Genomic DNA, 25,412 nt, shown 5'->3' on the forward strand with positions numbered 1-25,412 from the left:
GTTTGAATATCTTATCTTTCAATTTTAAAACAAAAAGTTTTTTGAGGCAAAAAATAACCTGAACTATTACCTTGCATTTTTGACATTTTCCTCAAAAAGATAGATTTCCTTAAAAAATTCATTATAAGACGTATTTCTCATGCTGAATACAAATCTGGTGTTGAAATATCGTTTAGCAGTCTTTATGACATTCAGTTAAGCTGTTAAATGAAATTAATTTCAAAATATTTCTTGAATATTTCCGTCGTTTTTACTGGATATTTATCAGTGACTAAGAGCATTATGATATATTTTCCATGATTATTTGAAGTATAGATGCGTTTCAATATCTTCTATTTTAATTTAAAAAGAAAAAGATATTTGAGCTGAAAATTTCCTAGAACTATTACCTTCAATTTTTCTCATTTTTCTCAGAAAAATAGATTTCCTTTAAAAACACGTTATAAGAAGTGTTTTTCATGATGAATACAAATCTGGTGTTGAAATATCGTTTAGCAGTCTTTATGACATTCAGTTAAGCTGTTAAATGAAATTAATTTCAAAATATTTCGTGAATATTTCCGTCGTTTTTACTGGATATTTATCAGTGACTAAGAGCATTATGATATATTTTCCATGATTATTTGAAGTATAGATGCGTTTCAATATCTTCTATTTTAATTTAAAAAGAAAAAGATATTTGAGCTGAAAATTTCCTAGAACTATTACCTTCAATTTTTCTCATTTTTCTCAGAAAAATAGATTTCCTTTAAAAACACGTTATAAGAAGTGTTTTTCATGATGAATACAAATCTGGTGTTGAAATATCGTTTAGTCGTGTTTATGACATTCAAGTAAGGTGTTAAATGAGGTCAATTTCAAAATATTTCCTGAATGTTTATATCTTATTTACTGGGTATGTGTCAATGACTAAGAACATTATGATATATTTTCCATGATTATTTCAAGAATCGAATCGTTTGAATATCATATCTTTCAATTTTAAAAGAAAAAGTGTTTTGAGGCAAAAAATAACCTGACCTATTACCTTGAATTTTTGACATTTTTCTCAGAAAAATAGATTTCTTTTAAAAATTCATTATAAGACGTAATTTTCATGCTGAATACAAATCTGGTGTTGAAATATCGTTTAGCAGTCTTTATGACATTCAGTTAAGCTGTCAAATGAAATTAATTTCAAAATATTTCTTGAATGTTTCCGTCGTGTTTACTGGGTATTTATCAGCGACTATGAGCATTATTGTATATTTTCCATGATCGTTTGAAGTATAGAAGTGTTTGAATATCTTATCGTTCAATTTGAAAACGAAAAGTTTTTTGAGGTAAGAATTACCCTGAACTATTACCTTCAATTTTTGGCATTTTTCTCAGAAAAATAAATTTCCTATAAACACTCATAATAAGAAGTATTATTCATGTTGAATACAAATTTGGTGTCAAAATATCGTTTAGGTATCTTTATGACATTCATATAAGCTGTTGAATAAAGTCAGTTTTGAAATATTTTCTGATCTTTTGCATCGTATATACTGGGCATATATCAGTGACTAAGAGCATTATGATATATTTTCCGTGATTATTTCAAGTATAGATGTGGTTGAATTTCTAATCTCTCAATTTTAAAACAAAAAGATTTTTGAGGTAAAATTTACCTTCAATTTTTGGTATTTTTCTCAGAAAAATAGATTTCCTTTAAACGCTCGTTATAAGAAGCATTATTCATGTTGAATACAAAACTGGTGTTGAAATATCGTTTAGTCATCTTTATGACATTCATATCAGCTGTTGAATGAAGTCAGTTTCGAAATATTTTCTGATCCTTTGCATGGTATTTACTGGGTATGTATCGGTAACTAAGAGCATTATGATATTTTTTCCATTATTATTTCACGTATAGATGTGTTTGAATATCTTATATTTCAATTTATAAACAAAAAGTTTTTTGAGCCAAAAATTACCCTGAACTCTTACCTTCAATATTTCTCATTTTTCTCAGAAAAATAGATTTCCTTTAAAAATTCATTATAAGACGTATTTTTCAAGCTGAATACAATTCTGGTGTTGAAATATCGTTTAGCAGTCTTTATGACATTCAGTTAAGCTGTTAAATGAAATTAATTTTAAATTTTTTTTTGTTGAATGTTTCCGTCGTGTTTACTGGGTATTTATCAGTGACTAAGAGCATTGTGATATATTTTCCATGAATATTTCAAGTACAGATGTGTTTGAATATCTTATATTTCAATTTGAAAACAAAAAGTTTTTTGAGGAAAAAATAACCCTGAACTATTACCTTGAATTTTTCTCATTTTTCTCAGAAAAATAGATTTCCTTTAAAAACTCATTATAAGAAGTATTTTTCATGCTGAATACAAATCTGGTGTTGAAATATCGTTTAGTCGTCTTTATGACATTCAAGTAAGGTGTTAGATGAAGTCAATTTGAAAATATATCCTGAATGTTTCCATCTTATTTACTGGGTATGTGTCAGTGACTAAGAGCATTATGATATATTTTCCATGATTCTTTCAAGAATAGAAGCGTTTGAATATCTTATCTTTCAATTTTAAAACAAAAAGTTTTTTGAGGCAAAAAATAACCTGAACTATTACCTTTTATTTTTGACATTTTCCTCAAAAAAATAGATTTCCTTTAAAAACTCATTATAAGACGTATTTTTCATGCTGAATACAAATCTGGTGTTGAAATATCGTTTAGCAGTCTTTATGACATTCAGTTAAGCTGTTAAATGAAATTAATTTCAAAATATTTCTTGAATATTTCCGTCGTCTTTACTGGATATTTATCAGTGACTAAGAGGATTATGATATATTTTCCATGATTATTTGAAGTATAGATGCGTTTCAATATCTCATATTTTAATTTAAAAAGAAAAAGATTTTTGAGCTGAAAAATACCCAGAACTATTACCTTCAATTTTTCTCATTTTTCTCAGAAAAATAGATTTCCTTTAAAAACACGTTATAAGAAGTATTTTTCATGATGAATACAAATCTGGTGTTGAAATATCGTTTAGTCGTCTTTATGACATTCAAGTAAGATGTTAAATGAAGTCAATTTCAAAATATTTCTCGAATGTTTATATCTCATTTTCTGGGTATATGTCAATGACTAAGAACATTATGATATATTTTCCATGATTATTTCAAGAATAGAAACGTTTGAATATCTTATCTTTCAATTTTAAAACAAAAAGTTTTTTGAGGCAAAAAATAACCTGAACTATTACCTTGCATTTTTGACATTTTTCTCAAAAAAATAGATTTCCTTTAAAAACTCATTATAAGAAGTATTTTTCATGCTGAATACAAATCTGGTGTTGAAATATCGTTTAGTCGTGTTTATGACATTCAAGTAAGGTGTTAAATGAGGTCAATTTCAAAATATTTCCTGAATGTTTATATCTTATTTACTGGGTATGTGTCAATGACTAAGAACATTATTATATATTTTCCATGATTATTTCAAGAGTAGAATCGTTTGAATATCATATTTTTCAATTTTAAAAGAAAAAGTTTTTTGAGGCAAAAAATAACGTGACCTATTACCTTGAATTTTTGACATTTTTCTCAGAAAAATAGATTTCTTTTAAAAATTTATTATAAGACGTAATTTTCATGCTGAATACAAATCTGGTGTTGAAATATCGTTTAGCAGTCTTTATGACATTCAGTTAAGCTGTCAAATGAAATTAATTTCAAAATATTTCTTGAATGTTTCCGTCGTATTTACTGGGTATTTATCTGTGACTAAGAGCATTGTGATATATTTTCCATGAATATTTCAAGTACAGATGTGTTTGAATATCTTATATTTCAATTTAAAAACAAAAAGTTTTTTGAGGAAAAAATAACCCTGAACTATTACCTTGAATTTTTCTCATTTTTCTCAGAAAAATAGATTTCCTTTAAAAACTCATTAAAAGAAATATTTTCATGCTGAATACAAATCTGGTGTTGAAATATCGTTTAGTCGTCTTTATGACATTCAAGTAACATGTTAAATGAAGTCAATTTCAAAATATTTCCTGAATGTTTCCATCTTATTTACTGGGTATGTGTCAGTGACTAAGAGCATTATGATATATTTTCCATGATTCTTTCAAGAATAGAAGCGTTTGAATATCTTATCTTTCAATTTTAAAACAAAAAGTTTTTTGAGGCAAAAAATAACCTGAACTATTACCTTGCATTTTTGACATTTTCCTCAAAAAAATAGATTTCCTTTAAAAATTCATTATAAGACGTATTTTTCATGCTGAATACAAATCTGGTGTTGAAATATCGTTTAACAGTCTTTATGATATACAGTTAAGCTGTTAAATGAAATTAATTTCAAAATATTTCTTGAATATTTCCGTCATGTTGACTGGGTATTTATCAGTGACTAAGAGCATTATGATTTATTTTCCATGAATGTTTCAAGTATAGATGTGTTTGAATATCTTATATATCAGTTTAAAAACACAAGGTTTTTTGAGGAAAAAATTACCCTGAACTATTACCTTCAATTTTTCTCATTTTTCTCAGAAAAATGGATTTCCTTTAAAAACTCAATATAAGAAGTATTTTTCATGCTCAATACAAATCTGGTGGTGAAATATCGTTTAGTCGTGTTTATGGCATTCAAGTAAGGTGTTAGATGAAGTCAATTTCAAAATATTTCCTGAATGTTTCCATCTTATTTACTGGGTATGTGTCAGTGACTAAGAGCATTATGATATATTTTCCATGATTCTTTCAAGAATAGAAGCGTTTGAATATCTTATCTTTCAATTTTAAAACAAAAGTTTTTTGAGGCAAAAAATAACCTGAACTATTACCTTGCATTTTTGACATTTTCCTTAAAAAAAATAGATTTCCTTTAAAAATTCATCATAAGACGTATTTCTCATGCTGAATACAAATCTGGTGTTGAAATATCGTTTAGCAGTCTTTATGACATTCAGTTAAGCTGTTAAATGAAATTAATTTGAAAATATTTCTTGAATATTTCCGTCGTGTTTACTGGATTTTAACAGTGACTAAGAGCATTATGATATATTTTCCATGATTATTTGAAGTATAGATGCGTTTCAATATCTTATATTATAATTTAAAAAGAAAAAGATTTTTGAGCTGAAAATTACCCAGAACTATTACCTTCAATTTTTCTCATTTTTCTCAGAAAAATAGATTTCCTTTAAAAACACGTTATAAGAAGTATTTTTCATGATGAATACAAATCTGGTGTTGAAATATCGTTTAGTCGTCTTTATGACATTCAAGTAAGATGTTAAATGAAGTCAATTTCAAAATATTTCCCGAATGTTTATATCTCATTTTCTGGGTATATGTCAATGACTAAGAACATTATGATATATTTTCCATGATTATTTCAAGAATAGAAGCGTTTGAATATCTTATCTTTCAATTTTAAAACAAAAAGGTTTTTGAGGCAAAAAATAACCTGAACTATTACCTTGCATTTTTGACATTTTTCTCAAAAAAATAGATTTCCTTTAAAAACTCATTATAAGAAGTATTTTTCATGCTGAATACAAATCTGGTGTTGAAATATCGTTTAGTCGTGCTTATGACATTCAAGTAAGGTGTTAAATGAGGTCAATTTCAAAATATTTCCTGAATGTTTATATCTTATTTACTGGGTATGTGTGAATGACTAAGAACATTATGATATATTTTCCATGATTATTTCAAGAGTAGAATCGTTTGAATATCATATCTTTCAATTTTAAAAGAAAAAGTTTTTTGAGGCAAAAAATAACGTGACCTATTACCTTGAATTTTTGACATTTTTCTCAGAAAAATAGATTTCTTTTAAAAATTTATTATAAGACGTAATTTTCATGCTGAATACAAATCTGGTGTTGAAATATCGTTTAGCAGTCTTTATGACATTCAGTTAAGCTGTCAAATGAAATTAATTTCAAAATATTTCTTGAATGTTTCCGTCGTATTTACTGGGTATTTATCTGTGACTAAGAGCATTGTGATATATTTTCCATGAATATTTCAAGTACAGATGTGTTTGAATATCTTATATTTCAATTTAAAAACAAAAAGTTTTTTGAGGAAAAAATAACCCTGAACTATTACCTTGAATTTTTCTCATTTTTCTCAGAAAAATAGATTTCCTTTAAAAACTCATTATAAGAAATATTTTTCATGCTGAATACAAATCTGGTGTTGAAATATCGTTTAGTCGTCTTTATGACATTCAAGTAAGATGATAAATGAAGTCAATTTCAAAATATTTCCTGAATGTTTCCATCTTATTTACTGGGTATGTGTCAGTGACTAAGAGCATTATGATATATTTTCCATGATTCTTTCAAGAATAGAAGCGTTTGAATATCTTATCTTTCAATTTTAAAACAAAAAGTTTTTTGAGGCAAAAAATAACCTGACTATTACCTTGCATTTTTGACATTTTCCTCAAAAAAATAGATTTCCTTTACAAATTCATTATAAGACGTATTTTTCATGCTGAATACAAATCTGGTGTTGAAATATCGTTTAGCAGTCTTTATGACATTCAGTTAAGCTGTTAAATGAAATTGATTTCAAAATATCTCTTGAATATTTCCGTCGTGTTTACTGGATATTTATCAGTGACTAAGAGCATTATGATATATTTTCCATGATTATTTGAAGTATAGATGCGTTTCAATATCTTCTATTTTAATTTAAAAAGAAAAAGATTTTTGAGCTGAAAATTACCTAGAACTATTACCTTCAATTTTTCTCATTTTTCTCAGAAAAATAGATTTCCTTTAAAAACACGTTATAAGAAGTATTTTTCATGATGAATACGAATATGGTGTTGAAATATCGTTTAGTCGTCTTTATGACATTCAAGTAAGATGTTAAATGAAGCCAATTTCAAAATATTTCTCGAATGTTTATATCTCATTTTCTGGGTATATTTCAATGACTAAGAACATTATGATATATTTTCCATGATTATTTCAAGAATAGAAACGTTTGATTATCTTATCTTTCAATTTTAAAAGAAAAAGTTTCTTGAGGCAAAAAATAACCCGAACCTTGCATTTTTGACATTTTTCTCAAAAAAATAGATTTCCTTTTAAAACTCATTATAAGACGTATTTTTCATGCTGAATACAAATCTGGTGTTGAAATATCGTTTAGCAGTCTTTATGACATACAGTTAAGCTGTTAAATGAAATTAATTTCAAAATATTTCTTGAATGTTTCCGTCGTGTTGACTGGGTATTTATCAGTGACTAAGAGCATTATGATGTATTTTCCATGAATATTTCAAGTATAGATGTGTTTGAATATCTCAATTTGAATATTTCAATTTAAAAACAAAAAGTTTTTTGAGGAAAAAATAACCCTGAACTATTACCTTGAATTTTTCTCATTTTTCTCAGAAAAATAGATTTCCTTTAAAAACTCATTATAAGAAGTATTTTTCACGCTGAATACAAATCTGGTGTTGAAATATCGTTTAGTCGTGTTTATGGCATTCAAGTAAGGTGTTAGATGAAGTCAATTTCAAAATATTTCCTGAATGTTTCCATCTTATTTACTGGGTATGTGTCAGTGACTAAGAGCATTATGATATATTTTCCATGATTATTTCAAGAATAGAAGCGTTTGAATATCTTATCTATCAATTTTAAAACAAAAAGTTTTTTGAGGCAAAAAATAACCTGAACTATTACCTTGCATTTTTGACATTTTTCTCAGAAAAATAGATTTCCTTTAAAAACTCATTATAAGAAGTAATTTTCATGCTGAATACAAATCTGGTGTTGAAATATCGTTTAGTCGTCTTTATGATATTCAAGTAAGGTGTTAAATGAGGTCAATTTCAAAATATTTCCTGAAGGTTTATATCTTATTTACTGGGTATGTGTCAATGACTAAGAACATTCTGATATATTTTCCATGATTATTTCAAGAATAGAATCGTTTGAATATCATATCTTTCAATTTTAAAAGAAAAAGTTTTTTGAGGCAAAAAATAACCTGACCTATTACCTTGAATTTTTGACATTTTTCTCAGAAAAATAGATTTCTTTTAAAAATTCATTATAAGACGTAATTTTCATGCTGAATACAAATCTGGTGTTGAAATATCGTTTAGCAGTCTTTATGACATTCAGTTAAGCTGTCAAATGAAATTAATTTCAAAATATTTCTTGAATGTTTCCGTCGTGTTTGCTGGGTATTTATCAGTGATTATGAGCATCATTATATATTTTCCATGATCGTTTGAAGTATAGAAGTGTTTGAATATCTTATCGTTCAATTTGAAAACGAAAAGTTTTTTGAGGTAAGAATTACCCTGAACTATTACCTTCAATGTTTGGCATTTTTCTCAGAAAAATAAATTTCCTATAAACACTCATAATAAGAAGTATTATTCATGTTGAATACAAATTTGGTGTCAAAATATCGTTTAGGTATCTTCATGACATTCATATAAGCTGTTGAATAAAGTCAGTTTTGAAATATTTTCTGATCTTTTGCATCGTATATACTGGGCATATATCAGTGACTAAGAGCATTATGATATATTTTCCGTGATTATTTCAAGTATAGATGTGGTTGAATTTCTAATCTTTCAATTTTAAAACAAAAAGATTTTTGAGGTAAAATTTACCTTCAATTTTTGGTATTTTTCTCAGAAAAATAGATTTCCTTTAAACGCTCGTTATAAGAAGCATTATTCATGTTGAATACAAAACTAGTGTTGAAATATCGTTTAGTCATCTTTATGACATTCATATGAGCTGTTGAATGAAGTCAGTTTCGAAATATTTTCTGATCCTTTGCATGGTATTTACTGGGTATGTATCGGTAACTAAGAGCATTATGATATTTTTTCCACTATTATTTCACGTATAGATGTGTTTGAATATCTTATATTTCAATTTATAAACAAAAAGTTTTTTGAGCCAATAATTACCCTGAACTATTACCTTCAATATTTCTCATTTTTTTCAGAAAAATAGATTTCCTTTAAAAATTCATTATAAGACGTATTTTTCAAGCTGAATACAATTCTGGTGTTGAAATATCGTTTAGCAGTCTTTATGACATTCAGTTAAGCTGTTAAATGGAATTAATTTTAAATTTTTTTTTGTTGAATGTTTCCGTCGTGTTTACTGGGTATTTATCAGTGACTAAGAGCATTGTGATATATTTTCCATGAATATTTCAAGTACAGATGTGTTTGAATATCTTATATTTCAATTTAAAAACAAAAAGTTTTTTGAGGAAAAAATTACCCTGAACTATTACCTTCAATTTTTCTCATTTTTCTCAGAAAAATGGATTTCCTTTAAAAACTCAATATAAGAAGTATTTTCCATGCTCAATACAAATCTGGTGTTGAAATATCGTTTAGTCGTCTTTATGACATTCAAGTAAGGTGTTAGATGAAGTCAATTTCAAAATATTTCCTGAATGTTTCCATCTTATTTACTGGGTATGTGTCAATGACTAAGAGCATTATGATATATTTTCCATGATTATTTCAAGAATAGAAGCGTTTGAATATCTTATCTTTCAATTTTAAAAAAAAAATTTTTGAGGCAAAAAAATAACCTTGCATTTTTGACATTTTCCTCAAAAAAATAGATTTCCTTTAAAAACTCATTATAAGACGTATTTCTCATGCTGAATACAAATCTGGTGTTGAAATATCGTTTAGCAGTCTTTATGACATTCAGTTAAGCTGTTAAATGAAAATAATTTCAAAATATTTCTTGAATATTTCCGTCGTCTTTACTGGATATTTATCAGTGACTAAGAGCATCATGATATATTTTCCATGATTATTTGAAGTATAGATGCGTTTCAATATCTTATATTTTAATTTAAAAAGAAAAAGATTTTTGAGCTGAAAATTACCTTGAACTATTACCTTCAATTTTTCTCATTTTTCTCAGAAAAATAGATTTCCTTTAAAAACGCGTTATAAGAAGTATTGTTCATGATGAATACAAATCTGGTGTTGAAATATCGTTTAGTCGTCTTTATGACATTCAAGTAAGATGTTAAATGAAGTCAATTTCAAAATATTTCCCGAATGTTTATATCTCATTTTCTGGGTATATGTCAATGCCTTAAAATATTATGATATATTTTCCATGGTTATTTCAAGAATAGAAGCGTTTGAATATCTTACCTTTGAATTTTAAAAGAAAAAGTTTGAGGCAAAAAATAACCTTGCAATTTTGACATTTTTCTCAAAAAAATAATTTCCTTTTAAAATTCATTATAAGACGTATTTTTCATGCTGAATACAAATCTGGTGTTGAAATATCGTTTAGCAGTCTTTATGACATACAGTTAAGCTGTTAAATGAAATTAATTTCAAAATATTTCTTGAATGTTTCCGTCGTGTTGACTGGGTATTTATCAGTGACTTAGAGCATTATGATATATTTTCCATGAATATTTCAAGTATAGATGTGTTTGAATATCTTATATTTCAATTTATAAACAAAAAGTTTTTTGAGGAAAAAATTACCTTCAATTTTTCTCATTTTTCTCAGAAAAATAGATTTCCTTTAAAAACTCATTATAAGAAGTATTTTTCACGCTGAATACATATCTGGTGTTGAAATATCGTTTAGTCGTGTTTATGGCATTCAAGTAAGGTGTTAGATGAAGTCTATTTCAAAATATTTCCTGAATGTTTCCATCTTATTTACTGGGTATGTGTCAATGACTAAGAGCATTATGATATATTTTCCATGATTATTTCAAGAATAGAAGCGTTTGAATATCTTATCTTTCAATTTTAAAACAAAAATTTTTTTGAGGCAAAAAATAACCTGAACTATTACCTTGCATTTTTGACATTTTTCTCAAAAAAATAGATTTCCTTTAAAAACTCATTTTAAGACGTATTTTTCATGCTGAATACAAATCTGGTGTTGAAATATCGTTTAGCAGTTTTTATGACATTCAGTTAAGCTTTTAAATGAAATTGATTTCAAAATATTTCTTGAATATTTCCGTCGTCTTTACTGGATATTTATCAGTGACTAAGAGCATTATGATATATTTTCCATGATTATTTGAAGTGTAGATGCGTTTCAATATCTTATATTTCAATTTAAAAATAAAAAGATTTTTGAGATGAAAATTACCCTGAACTATTGCCTTCAATTTTTCTCATTTTTCTCAGAAAAATAGATTTCCTTTAAAAACTCATTATAAGAAGTATTTTTCATGCTGAATACAAATCTGGTGTTGAAATATCGTTTAGTCGTCTTTATGACATTCAAGTAAGGTGTTAAATGAGGTCAATATCAAAATATTTCATGAATGTTTATATCTTATTTACTGGGTATGTGTCAATGACTAAGAACATTATGATATATTTTCCCTGATTATTTCAAGAATAGAATCGTTTGAATATCATATCTTTCAATTTTAAAAGAAAAAGTTTTTTTTAGGCAAAAAATAACCTGACGTTGAATTTTTGACATTTTTCTCAGAAAAATAGATTTCTTTTAAAAACTCATTATAAAACATAATTTTCATGCTGAATACAAATCTGGTGTTGAAATATCGTTTAGCAGTCTTTATGACACTCAGTTAAGCTGTCAAGTGAAATTAATTTCAAAATATTTCTTGAATGTTTCCGTCGTGTTTACTGGGTATTTATCAGTGACTCTAAGCATTATGATATATTTTCCATGATTGTTTCAAGTATAGAAGTATTTGAATATCTTATCTTTCAATTTTAAAAGGAAATTATTTTTGAGGTAAAAATTACCCTGAATTATTACCTTCAATTTTTGGCATTTTTCTCAGAAAAATAAATTTCCTATAAACATTCATTATAAGAAGTATTATTCATGTTGAATATAAATCTTGTGTGAAAATATCGTTTAGTCGTCTTGATGACATTCATATAAGCTGTTGAATGAAGTCAGTTTTGAAATATTTTCTGATCTTTTGCAACGTATTTACTGGGTATATATCGGTGACTAAGAGCATTATGATATATTTTCCGTGATCATTTGAAGTATAGATGTGGTTGAATATCTAATCTTTCAGTTTTAAATCGAAAAGATTTTTGAGGTTAAAATTTTTGGCATTTTTCTCAGAAACATAGATTTCCTTTAAACGCTCATTATAAGAAGCACTATTCATGTTGAATACAAAACTGGTGTTGAAATATCGTTTAGTCGTCTTTATGACATTCATATGAGCTGCAGAATGAAGTCAGTTTTGAAATATTTTCTGATACTTTGCATCGTATTTACTGTGTACGTATCGGTAGCTAAGAGTATTATGATATATTTTCCATTATTATTTCAGGTATAGATGTGTTTGAATGTCTTATATTTCAATTTATAAACAAAAAGTTTTTTGAGTAAAAAATTACTCATTTTTCTCAGAAAAATAGATTTCCTTTAAAAACTAATTATAAGAAGTATTTTTCATGCTGAATTAAAATCTGGTGTTGAAATATCGTTTAGTCGTCTTTATGACATTCAGGTAAGGTGTTAAATGAAGTCGATATCAAAATATTTCCTGAATATCTCATTACTGGGTATGTCAGTGACTAAGAGCATTATGATATATTTTCCATGATTATTTCAAGAATAGAAGCGTTTGAATATCTTATCTTTTAATTTTAAAACAAAAAGTTTTTTGAGGCAAAAAATAACCTGAACTATTACCTTGAATTTTTGACATTTTTCTCAAAAAAATAGATTTCCTTTAAGAATTCATTGTAAGAAGTATTTTTCATGCTGAATACAAATCCGGTGTTGAAATATCTCCTAGTCGTCTTTATGACATCCATATAAGCTGTTGAATGAAGTCAGTTTTGAAATATTTTTTGATCCTTTGCATCGTATTTACCGGGTATGTATCGGTTACTAAGATCATTATGAAATATTTTCCATGATTATTTCAAGTTGTGTTTGATTATCTTATATTTCAAATTAAAAACAAAAAGTTTTTTGAGCTAAAAATTACCCAGAACTATTACCCTCAATTTTTGGCATTTTTCTCATGAGAATAATTTCCTTTAAAAACTCATTATAAGAAGTATTATTCATGCTGAATATAAATCTGTTAAAATATTGTTTAATTATATTGATGACATTTATTTATGCTGTTAAATGAAGTCACTTTAAATTTTTTTCCTGATCTTTTACATCGTATTTACTGGGTATGTATCGGTGGCTAAGAGCATTATGATACATTTTCCATGATTTTTTTTTAAGTATAGATGTGTTTGAATATCTTATCTTTCAATTTTTTGAGCTATAAAATACCTTCAATTTTTGACATTTTTCTCAGAAAAAATAGATTTCCTTTAAAAGAAGTATTTTTCATGCTGAATACTAATATGGTGTTAAGATAACGTTTAGTCCTTTTAATTACACTTAATTAAGCTGGTAAATGAAGTCAATTTTAAAGAATTTCAGCTCTATTGCATCGTATTTACTGAGTATGTATCGATAACTGAGAGCATTATGATATATTTTCCATGATTATTTCAAGTATAGAAATGTTTGAATATCTTATCTTCCAGGTTTGAAGCAAAACGTATTTTGAGCTAAAAGATAACCCTGTCTATTCTGGGGCGTATCTAGGGTAAATAACGCCTATGGTAAGCACTGAAATTGCTCCCTTGGCTTGATTAAAAATGTAGATACAGTAGATGTATATAAAAATATATACAGTGTGATTATGAAGTTTTGAAGAGTTAGGCCAGACTTATATTTAAATAAACTCTTAAAGACTTGTTAAAGACTTATTTGATCAATATTGTCACGTAGAAACGGTAATGGAACTGATAGTAGCAAAATATTACTATAGTTGAAAAGTTGGCGAGTTTCTTGTTCATCTCACAAAACCAAACCGTTAAAAATGTCAGTTGGGTAGTATATGTCAAAAAACAAACCTGTTGAGTGGCGCCTCCATTCAAGTGGCGCCCAGAGCACCTGCCATACCCTAGATACGGAAGTGGATTAACGTAAATGAAGTCATCTAACTTAACGGTGATAGTTTTACCTACTTTTCGCTCCGTTTATCGTTGTATTTACTAACTTTTCCCTGAAAAGATAAATGTTTTTGCTTATATATCATGATAGTCATACACGACTGCCACTCATCGTGAGCGAAAGGATGAAATGTCAATCGCAGTTTTGTTGACGGGCGTTGCCGATGAGCAGCACGGTCCCCGTCTTGAGGCGGAGGGAAAGTGTTGGATTAAAACGATGAAACCAGCCAGCCTTACGTAACCTCCTTCGTGGGAGGGAGGGAGCTCTGCCGCCTGGGACCCACCACCTTCACCCGCTTAAGCGTAACCTAAAGGTGGACGTAGGATGGGCATTATTGAACGAGGGAGCTGAATAATCCATTAATAACAATGTCGGCGTCACACCATTTTTCCCAGCTGTGTCGATAGATATCTATGGGCGAATTAAACGCTCCGTTGTTGTTATTATTATTATTGTTATTATTATTATTATTATTATTATTATTATTATTTTTATTATTATTATTGTCATTATTAGTATTAGGATTAGCATTATTATTTTGCTTTTTCTAACCTACTTTTTATTATGTGTTGACGCTACCTCACGAATGCAGTAAAATGTGAGCGGGTATATTATTATTATTATTATTATTATTATTATTATTATTATTATTATTGTATGGTGTAGTAAATGTATGTTAATGGCAGTGTTTGTTACGTTTCAGGGGATGTGGTCGTTGTGCCGCCCTTGGAGAGGAGCTACAAGGCCCGGGTGCTGGGCTACTACCCGGACCACGCACCCTCCGCACCCTTCGACCACCACGCCGTTCAGATGGTGAGTACCACCCACACCTATCTCCGAGGGAGCACGCCCTTGCTCTCCCCGCATCCCTCACCACACCAGGCCCAACTCCACACGAGAGACTACAAGTTCTCCTTGACCAATTCACTCCGCCGCTCACTGTGGTCTAGTCTTTAAAATTGCCGCTAAATTAAAAGCGATTAGTTATAATGAGAATGTTAGAAAAGAGAATCAATTCCTTTTGGTTTCCAGTGATGGAAGTGAAACATATCCCTCAGTATGGGTTCTCCCGGCGATACACACTTGTGACATGCATCCGAACGTAGACTAGGCTTCTTGTTTACCTTCAACCTTTTCGTGGCCTTACAAACTAGAAAATTCATGTGGGTGTCAACATTTCCAGGAACTTTTATTTGTAGTATGTACGATATTGACTAACTTGTCATCCACAAGGTCTATGTTTGACCAGAAACTTCATTCCCTTGAGGTGGTACAAGATAAAGCTACGAAACTAAAACTTTGAGGCCGTCCCACATCGACTAAGGTAATAAAATTGAGAAATGAGCTTCAGCTTCACCTATCATCCCTTTGACAGCAAAGGAGCCCTTCCCCCTTCCTCTCCACCTTGGGAGGTGTCGCTCCCTATCACTTGTAATCCCGACTCACCCCGCGCGGGGGGTCAGTGTCCCCTGACTTCCCCCCTCAGGAGAATTTACACGGGTGATGATTCCTTATAGGGCGATTGCTTGACATTCGGCATCGTGGTAGACTTGTCAGCTGGGGCCCTGGTGCGTGGGGTTAGGGGCCAGGTCCTCGGAAAGGCCGTGGTGTCATTTTACAGATCTTCAGGGACGAGGGAGAAGCTCGAGGCCAGGGAGAGGAGAGTAATAAGAGAAGCGGAGAAACTGTTCAAGGAAAGAGGAATGGAGTGATGGTGACGCTGTCACAGGAAACGTTTGGAATGTGTGATCTGTTTGGGTGTGCTGGTGAGACCATGGCTTTGCTCACACGTTCTTGGGACTGTGTCACTCAGAACTCACAGGATCTTGGGGGCCTGTGTCAGTAGAAGTCTTTCCATATCTCATCATATTGTGTCAGGTCACGTCCAACTGTTGTGGGTCTTACGATTCCCTCTGCCTCGGCCCTGTTGACTCTCATGAACCATATTTGTTTATTCTCTCAGCCTCTCTACATATTTAGATAGTTTCAGATCACTGGTGTCTTCAAGCGAAGTCGGGGGTAGGTGGTGGCAAAGCATGGAGCGGACAGTTGGGTAACAGGTGGGAGCCTGAGTTGGACCAGGGACCCAGAAGGTGTGAGCGTGTGAGCATTGCTACTGGCATTAGTCATAATTATAAGGAGGGCGAGGGGTGTGTTTAGACACAAGATATATTCATTCAAAGTAATTTTACAAAAGATTTATGAAGTTACACTGGATACCAGACTTAACCTGCATGGATTATTGGCTCTGGCAATGATACAGAGCGGAGTACATTCCACATGCGAAGTGTGTAATGTACAGGATATACAGCGACACTGACACTGTTGTGATACAAGTGACATGGTGCAGGGCCATGGCTGACGTCGGATGTGTAAGAGACCATCTTCAACGTTCTCGTTACCACAAGACCCGAGGTCTGAAACCAATGGTCTTAGATCAAGTGAGTCATGTTGACGTGAGTTTGACGAATCAGCTAAGATACTGAAGGCGTAAGGGCATGGCATCCTTGGTGATTCGTTGGCAACACCAGGACCTCGCAGTTCGCCCCAGCCTGCGGGCTGTTGCTTCCAACAGCTTGTCAACCAACGGCCTGACCCCCCTGCAGCTGTGGCCCGTCCCGGGTTGTAGGGTAGAAGACCCAACGAAGACTTCGCCACCAGGTGTTCACGTGGTGTCGGGTTGGAGGGGAGCCAGACGTTGAATGAGATGATAGGCTGATTGTCTGATGGTAGGGGAGGTAGGTGTCGGATGGGAAGGGAAGTCAGGCGTCAGTTGTGCGAGTAGGAAAGTGTCAACTGGGAAGGTAGGTCAGGTTTTAGTTGTGAGGGGGTGGTAGGTTTCAGATGTGAGGGGAGGGAGGTGGTGTGAGGAAATGCCAGGAAAATTGATGATACACTCCAACGCATATGACCCCTCGAGTGGAGGAATGTTGTGGTAGGTGTGAGATCTCGCACTTTGAGGTATGTGGTGGCCTGGCTTTTATGCTACACCTTATACTAAGAAATATATCCACTATATCTCTTGCCTTACACTCACCTGAATATTTGGGTCGTGACGAAACCGAGAGAGGTTGGAAGCGTAGGGCCAACATTGGCCATGGACACAGGTACATAATACTCGTCTCAGAGCCAAAATTAGGGTCTGTCAGGTTACCAGATATAAAGTCATTCTGATAGTGTATGACTCAAAGCATCATATAAAGACAAGAGAAAAAGCCAGCTATGATAAAACCTCTGTCGCCGCCCACACCACAAGGGCGTGGAAAGTTAAGCCGCTGGGGTTAAGTGCAACAAGGTAATAAATAGAATACCATCTCTCAGTGCCGGCTATGGAGCTCCATACACACCCACATGAACCGCTGTCAGGGATAATGGTATCGTACACAGCCTTGTACGGGGAGAACAGGTGCGACATCAATACCTAAAGTGCGACTGTGACCTATATTTCTTCACCGTCTCGTGACAGTGAAATTAGCAGTGAAGTGGGACGTGTTTACGTTATTCACCTGCCTATATGTTTCGTGAATTATTTCACTGGGAGAATAGCTGTGAAGGATATTCAAATACTTTACGAAGAATGACCCTGAGTTGTGCTGTTTACCTTAGCGATCCTACATAATGACGCTCCTAGTTTCATCCTTCACGAAGTTCCATTTGGAACCAGATCCGTCGCCGTGAAGGTCTCGTGTCCGAACACTGGCATTGGTATTGGCTTCAGGACTAGTGCAATCTTAATATTTTCAAAAATTATATGTATGTCATTCAGATTGTACTCTCAAGAGTTGTGCGATATATGTACTCTCAAGAGTTTTACGATATATGACAACATCATCCAGTTTTTACAACTTTATTGTAGAATTTGTGTATATTGCTGGAGGAAAGGAAGTAGGTTTTTGACTGTCGAGACGAAGGCGACGGGTGTGCGTGAAGTCGGATGTGGCCGTGTGAACAATATCTTGTTCTCACTTTCATTACACACTTGTTCATTGTTCTTGCATCAGCACTGGACAGACCACCTCTAACACGATAGGAACTGATGGCGATGTTGTACAGAGGATTAGCAGCAAAAAGCGCAAGTTCCGGAAAGAGAATAAGGCATTGGATATAATTGAAAGTTGCTCACATATACATGTCATCATATGAGTGGGTGATCCTGAGGGTGACATGGGGGTTTGCTAGTTCATTTGCATACCCGAGAGTGGATGGAAGTTTCTATGAATTATGGTGGTGGAAGGGAATAAGTTGCTTCTTTGGGGACCTGTGTGACTTGGGAGATTATGAAAGTGACTGATAACTCGTCAGAGTTGTTGAAATCTTTTGAAAGATGGGGATAAATGAATTAAGTATCCTCAGACTCATTGGACGGTGGGGTTAGGAGGGCTTAGACCAAATCTTTTTTCTTCCTTCCGTTTCCCGCGTTAACGGAGTAGCTTTTTTTGTAAGGTCACTTGCGAACGTTTTACCATCAGACATGTTGGTCGGGTGACCCCCTCACTCTCCTCCCTGGCCGGTCCATCCCCCGGGCTAAGGCATTTTGGAACATCAAAAGAGGATTTGTGAAAGTAACGAGAGGCCTCTAAAAGCCGCTTGGGAGGCCGTGGAAGTTAATAAGGATTCGCGAAAATGGCAGGATCCCTGAGAGGCTGGGCGCTCATGTTACTTGTAGTAAGCAGCTCCACTTGCGGGCAAAAGAAAACAATAGAACATGTGATTTTTTGTTTGTTTGTTTGTAATGAGATATTTTTAGACTTAAGTCACACATTGTTCTCTTAAGTCTGTCTGGAACAAAGGTGTTGCTGGACCAAGTAATTAGATGAATTACATGGGGAAGTGCTTGATTCAAGGACAAGCTGAGTGACTCAGTGTGGTCCGCGTACCAACACTATTTATAGATATATATGGAAGGCGTAAAAAGTAGTCTTTTTAATAACCGTCTGAGTAAATAGTTAATTGCATCCGGTTCCATTAGACGAAGCAGAACCCCAGAATAATTATCTTGGCTAATGATATACAGGTTGAAACTACATGTGTGGATGAATCATGGAACCGACATGATCCTCCCCCCTACCTCCCCCCCCTACCCTCTCACACACACACACACACACACACACACACACACATATGAGGGTTTGTTCAGGTTATTATAATTTCACCCAAATAATCAGTGAAGTTAATTAGTTAAGATTCCTGAATTCGTCCCTTAATTTTGAAAATAGATTAACCGTCTCTAGTATTATATCAGTTACTTAACTTTTCGCTGGGTGATCATTGAAGCTTAACTAGTTAAAGTTACCAAAGTAATTTTTAGCTTGTAAATTTTTGAAAGTTAATCACTCAACTCTGAGGATTTGGTTAGTTGATTAAAGTTATTCGTAATTTAATCAGTTAAAACGTAACTTCTTGATATTCCCGAATTATCTAGATAATTTTGATAAACAATGACCCAGTATATATATATATATATATATATATATATATATATATATATATATATATATATATATATACATATATATATATATATATATATATATATAATTGTTAGTGGGCTCCTCTTTCAAATGGTAGCACTGCGAGCGAGAATTCGCCTCGAACAATCAAGTGTCATCATCGGAACAGAAAACTTGCAAGAATACAGACGGCATTGTTGAGCTTCTTTTACAAAAGGAGGCCATCATACCCTGCTTTCGCGTGAATTGCATCCCGGAAGCTGCAGTTGTCTGATGAAAGAGATCGGGTCTCTTGTGTATATATATATATATATATATATATATATATATATATATATATATATATATATATATCCCTGGGGATAGGGGAGAAAGAATACTTCCCACGTATTCCCTGCGTGTCGTAGAAGGCGACTAAAACTGAAGGGAGCGGGCGGCTGGAAATCCTCCCCTCCTTTTTTTTCTTTTTTCCCAAAGAAGGAACAGAGAAGGGGGGCCAGATGAGGATATATATATATATATATATATATATATATATATATATATATATATATATATATATATATTCCCATCGAATAGGGAATAACATGGGAATAAATAAAGGCAGACAGCATGAATTGTGTACATGTGAATATATGTATATGTCTGTGTGTGTATATATATATGTGTACATTGAGATGTATAGGTATGTATATTTGCGTGTGTGGACGTGTATGTATATACATGTGTATGGGGGTGGGTTGGGCCATTTCTTTCGTCTGTTTTCTTGCGCTACCTCGCAAACGCGGCAGACAGCGACAAAGCAAAATATATATATATATATATATATATATATATATATATATATATATATATATATATATATATGCTTGCAGTTCAGTTTTTGGACAATTTTTTTATCAAGTCTTAGACCTTTCGTTATTTCAGGATGAGCGAAAACTTCATAACTCTCCATAATTTATTTATTAATGTACCCAAGGTTTCGCCTGTGCATTTGCCATCTTCAGGTGAAATTAGATCAGAGTCTAATCATTGGACAATACATGGCACTAAATTTACGATCCCCGTCGTAGGAAGGCGGAGCAAGAACTAAAGGCTAGATCCATCATATATATATATATATATATATATATATATATATATATATATATATATATATATATATATATATATATATATATGTGTGTGTGTGTGTGTGTGTGTATGTGTCTGGGGCGTTTCGTTCATGTTTTGTTTAGTGTTTATGTTATTGTTGTGGCTGTTAATGTCGCACCTGAGACAAAGTTCTTGGTGTTTTGTTTATCAAGAGTGAATTTCCATTCAAGATGATTGAAGGTTATGAGCTGGATCCATGGCTGTCTGGGGTTAAAAGAGTGATTGAAGACTAATGTGGAGATGCAGACGTTCCGGTCTGTGTAAGGTAGAGCTGCATGGTACTGTGGTGCTGGTGTGTTTTGATGTGGTTGTGAGGTCGTCTGTGAAGGAAAGGACCTTCATGAGGTTTGCCTAAGGTATTAAGAGGTCGTCCAGATAGAGAATGAAGAGTTGGAGAAAGAACTACTTGAGGACTATCATTGTAGTGTTTAGGTATTTTTTTGTGTGTCTGGGGGATAGTGTCAAATGCTTTGCTAATGTCTGTTGGAACTAGTAATGTGCGGGAATGGGAGTTGTGGTTGGTTGAATCCATCGAGAGTGTGTAGTGTGGTGGTAGGGGGTCTGAATCAATTCTGTATGAGTGAGAGTAGGATGTTTAGTTTGATTCTGCTGTAGATCAGTTTTTCAGTTTGGATACTATGGATAGAAATGGTACAAGGCAGTAGGAGGTGGAGTTGGGTGGTTTTAGGATTGGTTTTATGTTGGTGAGTTTCCAGATGTTAGGGATATTGTTGTTTAGCAAGGAGCAGTAGAAGTTAGTGCTTGGATTGCAAATGGTTCATTGTGTTTAATGTGTATGTTCCATATGCTCTCTGGGCCCATAGCAGGAGAGTTCTTTAATGTTTTAATTGCATTACTTGTATCAGAAGAATTGAAGGGTGGTTGGGCAGTTGTGTCTGGATGGATTTTGTGTAGGTTGTTCATGGTTTTCCTGGTCATGGGTGTGGTTGGTTTGGTGTTAATTTTTGAGTAGTGGCTTCATGAGTGTATATATATATATATTATCCCTGGGGGTAGGGGAGAAAGAATACTTCCCACGTTTTCTCTGCGTGTCGAAGGCGACTAAAAGGGAAGGGAGCAGGGGGCTAGAAGTTCTTTCCTCTCTTTTTTTTTTTTTATTATTTTCCAAAAGGAAAGCAGAGAAGGGGGCCAAGTGAGAATATTCCCTCAAAGGCTCAGTCCTCTGTTCTTAGCGCTACCTTGCTAATGCGGGAAATGGCAAACAGTGTGTGTGTGTGTGTGTGTGTGTGTGTTTGTAAATGGTTTGTAAATGTCAGTTATCAAAAAATTTCACAGCTGTTGAGACACTAGTGTTGCAATATGCATGATCTGTAGTATAAGCAGTACTGTAAATTGTAGGTTGCATTGCCATGCTGTATATCATTTATAATGGTCTGCTTAGGTCCTTTGTGTTTGCCCATGTAACCATATATACTAATTAGTGGATATTTTGTGATTAATACATGCACTTGTGTACCATCATCAATTGGTTTCTTAATGAACAAATGATATCAAGTACCTGTATCTCCTTGCAGCTGTGCCTACCGAGGGGTCTTCAGTTCCGCACACAGAAACATGTGTTGGAACCTAGATTCCATCCCTTCCTTGTAACCAAGGAAGATGGTTCTCGTGCACATGGATTTGCCTATGTCTTCTATGAAGAAGTTAACTCAAAGCAGATATGTACTGCTATGCACACACTCCAGGTAAGATGGTGAGAATGTCTGAAAATGTTTGTGCTCCTTCACAGTAATGTTTCAAAACAAAACTTGGATACTCTAGTCATACCTATATTAGGTATGATGATGCTTGTAAACAAAGATTCAATTTTTGAATTTATAGCTTGACTAATTATGTTTTAACTTCTGTTTGGCATTGGTACAGTATGGCAGTTACAATCATAGAGATGTATGTCTGCAGTTTACTTGTTGGACTGCATTGAAGTACTGCTGAGTTTTCAGTTTATTTTTTTTTATTTTTTTTTTTTTTTCTCCAAAAGAAGGAACAGAGAACGAGGCCAGGTGATGATATTCCCTCAGAGGCCCAGTCCTCTGTTCTAAACGCTACCTTGCTAACGCGGGAAATAGCGAATAGTATGAAAGAAAGAAAGAAGCAAAAGGTAACATACATGTAAAGCGAAGAAATATAGTCTTATATTTGTTGATTGTGAACTGTAGTAAATACAGCATTGTGTTGCTGATGAGAGCTCACAACAATGAAGCCAAGTATGAATTTCTAATTAATGCTTTTTGAGTTCATTTAATTCACCATACTCTCCATACTGTTACAATATGCTTTTCCTCCTAAACATAAGCTGTGCTAGAATCAGGCTTCAATACTGAATTTGTTTCTCATGTTGTTGTTACTGCCAATGGCCATATTCTTTTTCCAGAGAAAATCAGATCAACAGACATCAAGTAAAGTCGACTTGCTGGATATTGTATATTGAATGTGCATATGTACAATATATTCAGTTCGAGTAAAAGAACTGATACTTGCTAAACCCCTCAAAATCTTCAAATTTTTTTTTATATACTCAAATAATGCTTCTGCCTGTGCAAGCTACTTTCAGAAATAGGTGAATAATAACTTCATTTCACACATCCACTCCCTGGCTGTCATTTATATTGCACCAAAACCAGAGCCAGGCCCTGTAGACTATTTCATGATTTATTTTGATTACATCATATACCCTGATCTGCCCACTGACAGTTCAGCACAGTATGTGCACAACAGTTAGTAGAATGTTTTATTGGATGTTTCATTGTCAACAGTCTGTGTACTTGACGGAGATGTCCAGTAGTCATGCAAAGGCATCATCTGGAGCAACGCCAAACAGTCGGGACACTCGATCCTTGCCACGTCAGTTTCGCCTCTCAGCTCCCAAATCACCTGCAGCTCTTCACTTCTATGATGTTACTAAAGACCAGCTATATGTGACTAAATGTATTGCCCTTGTAGGCCAACACCCTTATGTTTTTGCTGCAAGAAAATTTCTCAAAGGACTTTATAGGTGAGTAGATTTTCTTGTGGATTTTCCATAGGGATTCAGTATTGAATTTTAAAGAGTGTCAGTGTGGTGGTGCAGTTTTGCTAAGAACTGTTCTTTCAGTTCTATTATAGAAAGTACATTTAGGAATTGAATGATTGTGTAGAGTTATAAGTAGTTATATGTTGGAGGATAAAGCAAAAAAAAATGAAAGATTTTGATTATTATTGACATAGTTGTTTAATGACTTATTAGACTTTTGAGAAATGCTTATTAGAAATTATTGTTTAAAGATAAGTATCATGCTGTATTATTAAGAAAAAGATCATTTGAGGAAAGAGCATTTGTAGTAAAGGTACATTGAGATGCCAAGGGATGTTTTCAAGAATAAGGAAGATCTTTGGAAGGGTAAAGCTACAGTACTCTGTATTTTCAGCATTTCCTTTATATGTTCAGTACCAAGTCTGCCAGACTTACAGATTCCTTTGTTTTTTATTCTCAAGCACTGCCATGAGGCAATATTGAATATCACATGTGATTACATATACTTTTCTTTTTATTTTTTCAGGTTCTTTATAGAATGTGAAAGTAGTGGTGTGAGTCTAGAGTCTCATGTTTACAACTTACTGTATGAGGTGCCAGCACCCCCTCCTGGTCGCTGTGTAGCATTCTCCTGTGTTGGGAAGACACACATTTGTCACCGTCCCACTAGCCATGAACTTCCATTGTTTGAGGTATATCAGTGATTTAAAAAGATTTATTAATTCTCTTTTATATCTTGGTAGAGCATCTATTTATCTGTGTGTGTGTGTATCATCATAAAGTCCATTCTCAGATTCATGGGGTGGTTCAAGTACATACTGTCTCACAAATTAATCATACATATCCTCTGCCTATGCTCAGTTATTGACCTCCAGGCCTGATGATGATACTTAAGTTATCATCCAGAAAACCTACACTAACCTGCCTGTCCAAAGAAAGAAGTTTTATCATCAGCTTTTTTATGAATGATGCCTCGGACTATTTTAAGGAGTTTTATCACCAGAAGAGAAATTGATTAATTCTTGAAATGCCCATCCATGGTTCATATAAAGAACCAGGCAAACCTGACCCTTCCACTGCATAACTCCACCATTCCCTCCCTATCTATAACAGCCTCCACAAATATGATCCTGAACCATTTTGAGTAAGTATTAATTAAATCACATTATACTTAGATTATATTTTATGTTTTGATACTTTATCCTCTAAAGCTCTTTCATATGTTGTGGATGCTACTTCACTCACACGGGAAATAGCAAAAGTGTATGAAAACACCTGTATTGATGATGTATTTATACTTCACTGTATGTCTGTTAACTTTTTGTAAATATTTATATATGAAAATTATGATGAGAAATTTCCCCCATGACTGTAACCCATCATATCTTACAGTAAAATTGATTCCGCTGTATGGTTCTTCGGAAATGTTACTTTTTCAAAAATGCACATAAACCAGGACAGATTTGTACTTGTCAAATAATTTTCTTACTAGAACTCTTCATTGTTGAATAAACATATTTGTACTGATCACTTTCATGTGAATTTCATAAATTGTAATTTATATATAGAAAAGTAAGGTCTGAACCGTCTGAAATATTTATTTTTTCATAGTTTTAACTTCAATTTTCACCTTAAGAGCTCAAAGTTTTTCTTTAGCAAACCTATATGCTCTTAATTCATCCCATGTAAATGTTAATGGAGTTGATGATGACAGACAGTAGATGTTTTTGCATGTATT

General features: G+C 32.7%; 1 protein-coding gene across 3 annotated transcripts in view; it reads left to right on the forward strand.

The window, feature by feature from the left end:
- pns (DENN domain containing pinstripe) overlaps positions 1 to 25,412 on the forward strand; it is a 163,972-nt gene that overhangs the window by 104,011 nt on the left and 34,549 nt on the right. For all 3 annotated transcript variants that reach the window (XM_071673403.1, XM_071673399.1, XM_071673409.1), the window contains exons 2-5: positions 14,742 to 14,851; positions 22,179 to 22,349; positions 23,418 to 23,656; positions 24,201 to 24,366. In XM_071673403.1, coding sequence (XP_071529504.1) covers positions 14,742 to 14,851; positions 22,179 to 22,349; positions 23,418 to 23,656; positions 24,201 to 24,366 — 686 coding nt within the window. The remainder of the gene's footprint in view (positions 1 to 14,741; positions 14,852 to 22,178; positions 22,350 to 23,417; positions 23,657 to 24,200; positions 24,367 to 25,412) is intronic.

The sequence above is a fragment of the Panulirus ornatus genome, chromosome 2, assembly GCF_036320965.1.
Source record: "Panulirus ornatus isolate Po-2019 chromosome 2, ASM3632096v1, whole genome shotgun sequence".
Taxonomy (NCBI): domain Eukaryota; kingdom Metazoa; phylum Arthropoda; class Malacostraca; order Decapoda; family Palinuridae; genus Panulirus; species Panulirus ornatus.